Source organism: Leptodactylus fuscus, chromosome 4 (assembly GCF_031893055.1).
Source record: "Leptodactylus fuscus isolate aLepFus1 chromosome 4, aLepFus1.hap2, whole genome shotgun sequence".
Taxonomy (NCBI): Eukaryota; Metazoa; Chordata; class Amphibia; order Anura; family Leptodactylidae; genus Leptodactylus; species Leptodactylus fuscus.
The window spans coordinates 33471299-33479491 of NC_134268.1; the positions used below are offsets into that span (position 1 = coordinate 33471299).

The 8193-nt window shown below is 43.5% G+C and overlaps 1 protein-coding gene across 1 annotated transcript; it reads right to left on the reverse strand.

The window, feature by feature from the left end:
* Positions 1-2424: 2424 nt before the first annotated feature.
* On the reverse strand, positions 2425-6409 carry UQCRB (ubiquinol-cytochrome c reductase binding protein). The gene is made up of 4 exons (XM_075272091.1): positions 6325-6409; positions 4337-4408; positions 4085-4251; positions 2425-2632 (listed from the first exon to the last, which is right to left on the reverse strand). Exons 1-4 carry the CDS (start codon positions 6341-6343, stop codon positions 2555-2557), a joined length of 336 nt encoding a protein of 111 aa, XP_075128192.1. The 5' UTR covers positions 6344-6409; the 3' UTR covers positions 2425-2554.
* Positions 6410-8193: the final 1784 nt, after the last annotated feature.

An 8193-nucleotide genomic window follows, 5' to 3' on the forward strand; every position in this document is an offset into this window, starting at 1 on the left:
TAAGTAGTTGGGTAGAGGGGTTGTCGGGGGAGTAGGGTGAGTGTCTCTGATGGTGTCAATTTCACAATAGGATGGATCTATAGGGCTGTACATTTGCACAGATTAGGACTAGCGGTAATTTATTAGGATTGGGGTTTTGTATGCCACTTTTGATAACTTGCTAGAGAGAGGTTTTGCCATTTTTTCGACACAGAGTGAAGAGTAAATTCCCCCCAATGACGCTGTTTATAGTCAATGGGGCTCACCAGGCTACATGTGTAACCGCTGCTTTAGCAGGCCACCTCTCAGTTGGGCCGCTGACAGACCCCAATGACAGACAGACAGTGCTACTGTGTACCCAGTGTATGTTATATAGGACGTTATGCCAGTTTCTGACTGGCGTAGATTTCCATTTCCAGTCTGGAGCCTTTTCACCATTCAGACGTGCCCGAATTCCTTCAGTTGTGACAGATCTGGACCATCTTGCTAAGTTACATGTCTTATTCCTTATCCTATCTCAAAGCTGGATTACATTCAATCGTTTTCTTTTTCCCATCACAAAACCAGCGCACACCCTCAGGAAAGTCGCAGAAATTTTAGCAACAAATTTGTGTAATGTGAACCTACTCTAACCGCTCTGTACAATATGGAGCCATAACAAGGACAAGTGCCTAAGTCCTCATCCGCACAGCTGTGTGCTAACCTAGCTTTTTCCAGGTAACTGACTCATTCACTTCAATGGGCTCTTGCACACGGGTCTACGTGCAGGTTGGCAGTCTGTGCTACAAAACACAGACCATGTCCTATTCTGCTCAGCGTTTGTGAGATGGACAACAAAAAACGATGGATGTCACACAGTAGGAATCGCTGCCCGGCAGTAGGGCGTTTGCTGCCTTACAAAGAGCTGTATATGCAGCATATTGTCCTTGGGAGATCAAAGTGCCTTCAGGTCATTCAGCAAAAGCAAATGATATGGGAGCGATCATGTGACCTTTTCAAGGGGTAGGGACAATCATTTGCAGTGCACCAGAACCCCAAATTGATGCCATATAGGAAGAGTTGAGCTATAAATTACCCCACTTTCTGGCATAAAGTATAATACATCTGCTGGACAATGTGAGGCCACACCCCTGTCACTAAGCCCCACCCCCTCATGCCCAGTTTTTGTGATAGCAGCCTTTTTTTTTTTTTTTTCTGTAGATTGTGAGCCCCACATAGAGCTCACAATGCACATTTTTTTCCCTATCAGCATGTCTTTTTTGGAATATGGGATGGAAATGCATGCAAACACGGGGAGAACATACAAACTCCATGCAGATGGTTTTTTTGCCCATGGTGGGATTTGAACACCAGGACTCCAGCGCTGCAGTGCTAACCACTGAGCCACCGTGTGGCCCCCAATAGCAGCCTTTTATATCCCCAATTTACAATCACTTGCAGCCATTTTTACTTGACACAGATATGGACGTCAGCGTGAATCCCGGCTCCATACTTACTGTAAAGATTATTACAGAAACGTTAGAAGAATCGTCAGGGGTCCCAAGCATGCTGGGAGCTGTATAGTGACAAAAACCAGAACAAAGAGGGATCAAAATCCTATTCTTCAATATACAGAAGTGTATTACAGCTGCCTGAAGGGAAGCAACTCCTATATTTTAAGGCGTAACTAAACTTAACGGACAACTCTTTATGTCTGGCAGTGTTTGTGTTACTAATACATGTTGTAATATACTTTATTAAGAAATCTTAGCTCCTTTCCCTATGAAATCCTGTGTATTTAGTATGGGGCTTGGAGTAGGGTCTGTGTAAGATGTAGAGAAAATGGGGGGGGAGGGTGACTTCAAACCGTTATATGTCAGACATTATAAAACGTATAAACTTGGTTTTGGTTGTCATATGTAAGAGGAGATTCTCTTCTTTCATGTGATATTAAGGTTGCGGTGCTGTCTAAATTATTTCCACTACTTGAAAAACCAGTCAGGATTAGGATATGTATAGAGAGCTGTATAACATATATACAATTTAAAAATCCCAATCCCTGTGATATCTCTGGAAATAATTTTAGATAGCCCTGCAAGCTTGATATGAAATGAAAGAAGAGAATCTCCTCTTACATATGGCACCAAAAGCAAGTTTATACGTTTCATAGTGTCTGAGATATAACTGTATGAAGTGACGCCCCGTACTCCATACTCAGTGAGAAGGCAGGAGCAGCTCTCAATACAGAAACAAGGGAAAGAGTGTAAGAATGCAGGATTTTCACCAAAAGGAGACAAAATGTGTTAATAAAGTATATCACAAATGACACAAATAGAAAACCAAAAGTTGTCTGACAGTTTAGTTACACTTTAAGCACCAGTTTACGGTTTATTACAGCAGAAGAGTCAATCGTATTCTCTAATGTGACTTATGACGCAGGGAATATACCAGGCCAGTATACAGTAATGACTGAAAAGGTTTATTTATTGGCTCCATTTTAGTAGAGAGAACAATACGAGAGGTCAGAAGGTTCCAATCCACCATTGTGTACGCAAGTGATAAATATTACAAAAATCTCTGGACGGGGACGGCCATGTCATTTTTTGTTCCAGGATTCCTTCTCCTTCCTCTCACGGATCACCTCTTTCAGGTACGGCTCCAGATAGTGGACGTCCTATTGAAACAAAATGGAGGTAAATAAGGTGGCTTGCCCTCCGATGTATTGTGATTGAAGAGGTGACTAACCAATAGAAACCTGGTATAAAGCGAGTGGTTGGGTAGAAATTTAGGGATTTCCTAATCTGTTTTAAAACAATGCCCAGGAGTGAAAATGGATTAACAATAAACAAAGGCTGAGTGTTGTCCAGAAATAAATCCAGGGAATAATTTTTTTCGCCTCCAAAATGCTGCACAGAAAATCCTTGGTACCAACACTCTCACCAGTCGGCCCACGTGTTTTTAGTTAGCAGGACACTACATAAGGCCCCACGTCATGGAATTGCAGCATTTCTTGTTGCAGTTTTTTTTTTAGCCAAAGCCAGGAGCGGATTACGCAGAAGGAAGAGCTTACTACATAATTCCCATTCCCTCTTTAGCGATGCATCAAAATTTGCAACAAAAAAAGCAGCGATTTTGTAACGCAAGGCCTCAGCCTAGGGGAGCCTTCTCAAATCAAACAAGCTTTATTGGCATGTCCGAGTGGATATTTGGCATTGCCAAAGCTAGCAGAGTGGGGGGAGGGGGGGAGAGTTGGGGGTGGTTTACACAGTGATCATGGGTCCACAATACAGACTTGTAGGGTCTATGTGCTAGAATACATCGTCCACGCATACAGCAATGTCATGTACTTTGGTGGCAAGTCCTGGCCAAATTGTGGCATCATAGGGAGTTATGCTGCGCTTCATTGTGTGTCTTTTTACTCATGTTAGGATTAGACCAGGATTTGCACCCATACTACTTTGTGAAATCAGCCTACTGGTGAATTCAGATGGCCACAACATGTCTTTTGTATAATCCATTTTAAGGCCACAAATTTCAATCTGACCACAGGCCAAAAATCTTAACTTGCAGGAATAATAAATCCCTATGATGCTGCTAGATGGGGTCACCATAACCAAGGCGAGAACCCAATATACAACCCTAATATGGATGCATTATGGCCACCTCACTGGACAATAAAGCGGTTTTCCTGTAAGACTAAGCTCCTGTGATAGATCTACACTGGACAGCTATGGGCTCGTTCACATCTGCGCCAGGGAGTCCGTTCTGCCGGTTTCAATTTCCTGCATAAAACTGGACAGGAGACGGAAACCTGCAGGAGTCTTTCTTTTTTGAGCGTGTTATGTTCTCCACGGCGAAACCAGTTTTTTTAAACCGGACACAGAGTCGGACATGCAGTACTCTGTGTCCGGTATAAAAAAAAAAACGGTTTGGCGCAGAGAGCTGAAAATGCTCACCGGCGCTCACGGCTGGACTCGGCATGACAGGTTTCCGGTTTCTGCCGGCAGAAGACGGAAACTTAATACGGAGTGCCGAACGCTGGTGTGAACCCAGCGTAAGCTGTGTATGTGCACCTTGCAAGGTCTACATTGACAAGGGCATGCAAACCATAGTATGAAGTCCTCACCTCTTCGTATTTCGTCCACTGATCCTTTGGCAGGATTGATTTCTTCATATCTAAGTCCAGGGCTCTCTTAACACGGAACATCCTCTCATCATAGAGCTTGGGTGGAAGCCTCCTTATTGCCTCTTGAACATCAGGGGACTCGTATAGTGTGTCATCACGCATTAAACCTATTCAATAAATCCATTATCAATACACATAATACAGATCCTGTATTATAATACTGCATCAATACACAACATTACAGCACTCTACCTAGTTTGTTGAATCCAGCGAGACCGTAGTACCACTTGCACAAGCTGTCCATCAAACGGCCTGTGGCCTGAACTGAAAGAAAGTACAAGGTACATAAATGAATCCCATAAAATCAATAAACCTTCACATCTGTATAACACACAAGGGGAGAGGATGGATCAGAAAAAATGCAAAAGGAAGGTGTCCACAGTGATTGAAGTTTTTAGGTCACCCCTCAAATCAAAGCTGAAACCTACTCGGGGGTCACAAATACAAGTCATTTGCCAGTTTAAGGCTAAAGCAACAGGTTTGGAGTAACGCTATGGAAAATATAAAGGAAGTCATTATATTGGTCCATTCTGCTAAATCTACTCTTAGCTTTGGTCATCAAAAATTCTGAAAAATCTGCAAAAAAAAAACCCCACAAAGAAACCACGGCTTTTCTGCAACGTGTGACCTCAACCTAAAGAGGTTTTCCATGATAAAATGAAACCCAGGAGTGACTGAAGGTGGTGAAAAATATATAAAAAAACAAGTTATACTCATCTAACACCCCCCCCCCCCCCCCAAACCAATAGCCTCAGCAGTGAAATCTGCAGTCCTGGAGATGTCATTGCTGATACACAAGCAGTACCAAACAAGTGACTACCAGGGCCAGTGTTTGGATTTAGATGTAGTGGTTAAAGAACCCTCTACAGTCCCGGGCCTTTGCCAAACCTGACATCGGAGGGATTGGAGGACGCATCACCCAAATGGATAATACCTCTGGGTTTTCATTCCATGCTAGTAAACCCCTCTTAAGCTGTTATCATCTATCCTGTAAATGGGAGATAAGTAATCACAAAAGAAGAGAAGAGTTTCTTAGGGGCTCCAACTGCTGGGTCCTCCATAGATCACCAGAACAGGGGTCTCTGTGCACCCTGTGTGAATGGAGCGATACTGTGCATACCTGACAATCCCTCCATTCACTTCTATGAGACTGAACCAGTGACAGCACCTCCTCAGTCCTATAGCACTTGGAGACTCCAGATTATTTTTTTTTGTCTGTCCAAAATACTAGACAGAAACAGATTTTGTCCCCAATGATTTCCATATAAATGGATGAACATCCATTTTTTTCCCCCCATCCATGTGTCTGCTAAGGGAGTGTAAGGAACATAATGTGAACATAGCCTTACTGGTATGGGTGTGATTCCCCAGTGCACAGCACACGAGAGGTGCAGGAAACCACTTCCGCTGCCCTTTGTGACATTACAGACTACTCTATACTCAGGGTATTACATACAGTATAGTGTAGTGGGTCACGTGATAGAGTATTGGCGCGGCAGAGGAATGGCACTTTTGCCTTTCTGCTGCCCTCTGGGGGACTCCTCTATACCAGTAAGGGGTTTATCCAGTGCACTGAATGCACCATGAAAACTGCTCTCATAAAGGGGGTTCAAGGTGACTGTGACCTTTACCTAAGTGATCCGGGGGGACAGGGTCTATGGCTTATTACTACACAGGTAAAGGTTTCCTCCATAGGACAGCCATGGTTTTTAGTAAGGTCATGTGGAATCATCCATGTTACTTCATATGTCATTAGATGTCACACCAGATCCAGTGACCGCTGCATGGTGCCCCACTAAAGGATCAGACACCGCCACCCTAATACTAGCTGCCCCATATCATAGTCTTCAGGATCCAGGTCATCCCCAATAATGACTGCAGCCCCAGTGTCATGTCAGCACCTATAGGAGGCAGTATAGGAGGCAGTATAGGAGCTGTCAGGCCTGCTCTGTACTAATGGTAACCATCCATGACTATAGTACCAGTGAGCTGGCGCAGACACAAGCCCCGGTCACCTGGAGGACACACAGCATGTCACCCGCCTCCTACATAAGGACACATGGGGTCACATCCTAACAACCCCCGGGTGCAGCCCACCCCTCACAGTGCCAGCACTGACACCCACCTACTAATATCACCCGAGCCCCGCTCCACTACATTACACAGTCACTCGTCCTTACCCGGTGCCCTCGCCGCCATCTTGCTAAGACCAGGGACAGATCTCTAACGCAATTACAAGCGCGACGGGAGTGACGTCATCCTCAGTGTAAGGGCGGAAGCTATTGGGACGTACTGGCAGCGGCGAGAGTCACGTGACCTGCTGTACTCAGCGCCTTGTAATATGGTTGCGTCTAGAATGGAGTTGCTCCTGGTAGGTCCTTCCTCCAGCAACTCCAATCTAGTCACCTCACTAGTGAACGGGCTAGAATGGAGGACCTACCAGGAGCAACTCCAATCTAGACAATTCACTAGTGAGGTGACTAGATTGGAGTTGCTGGAGGCAGGAACTACTAGAATCAACTCCAACGTAGACTGTTCAGTACTGAAGTGACTAGAATGGAGTTGCTAATAGGAGCTGCCGCCAGAAACTCCAATCTAGTCACCTCACTACAGGAGCAGCTACGCTAGAGTGGAGAGTCTATAGGGGGCGCCAGAACTGGCCAAGAGAGACATTGTATATGTATATGATTATCAATAAGAATACAGGAAATACACATTCCTGGACATAGATACATGCTGTGAAAGTTTGTGAGTTTGGATGTTTGTGGGTTTGTGTGTTTGGATGTTTGCGTGTTCGGATGTTTGTTCCTCAATCACGCAAAACCCGCTCCACCGATTTGGCTGAAAGTTTCCACAAACATAGTTAATACACCCGATTGCGCAATAGGCTACTTTTCGTCACAATAGTGCACATACGTTTGTGCCAGGACCCCCACAAAACCCAAACTCACACCACCATCTCTGTAATCTCACACACTTTGGACCATAGCAAGCCACAAAATTCATATTGACCTCTACAGCCTCGCCCCTAACCCCACACGATCACATATACAGATACTTTACCACTTTGCCCCCTCACCTTACCGATACTCCAGGAGGCTCTCTTTAACGCTCCGGAGCAGCCATGTTTGCCGACCCCCACCGCTCTGAAAATCCGCGAGACCGCCCACCCATGTCAATACCCCTAGGAGGTCTAATAAATGCAAAAAAAAAAAAGTTTAAAAAAAAAGTAAAAAAAATATAAAAACAAATAAAAAGGATTAAAAATTCAAATCACCCCCCTTTCCCTAGAACACATATAAAAGTAGCATTTTAGAATAAATTTCCTTTTTTCAAAGTCAAGTCTGCATGCCATCACTTGGTTTAATGGGTTCAGTCTGTAAAGAAAGAATAAATAATTGAGATATCAGCTGCTAAAATGTGTATACATTTTTTTGGGAACCCTGTATATGCGCGCACATATATATATATATATATATATATATATATATATATATATATATATATAGGGTGTCCCAAAAAAATGCGCGCGCGCATGTGCGCGGGTGTCCCATATATATGCGCTCGCATATATATGGGACACCTGCGCATATTTATATATATAAATATATGCATATATATATATATATATATATATATATATATATATATATATATAGGGTGTCCCAAAAAAATGCGCGCGCACATGTGCGCAGGTGTCCCATATATATGCGAGCGCATATATATGGGACACCCGCGCACATGTGCGCGCGCATTTTTTTGGGACACCCAGTATATATATGCGAGCACCCTGTGTGTGTGTATATATATATATATATATATATATATATATATATATATATATATATATATATATATACACTAGCTGGTACCCGCGACTTCGTCTGCGGTGATTGTAGCAGTGGGTATACACAGGCGTGGGTAAGGTTTTCGTACTGTGTATAAGGGATGGGATATGAAATGTAAGTTTGTATCTTGTTTTTGCTGTAATTCAGAGAATACGTGAGACTTTTGTGTTGAAGTTACTTTGTATTTGAGCTGCTATATAT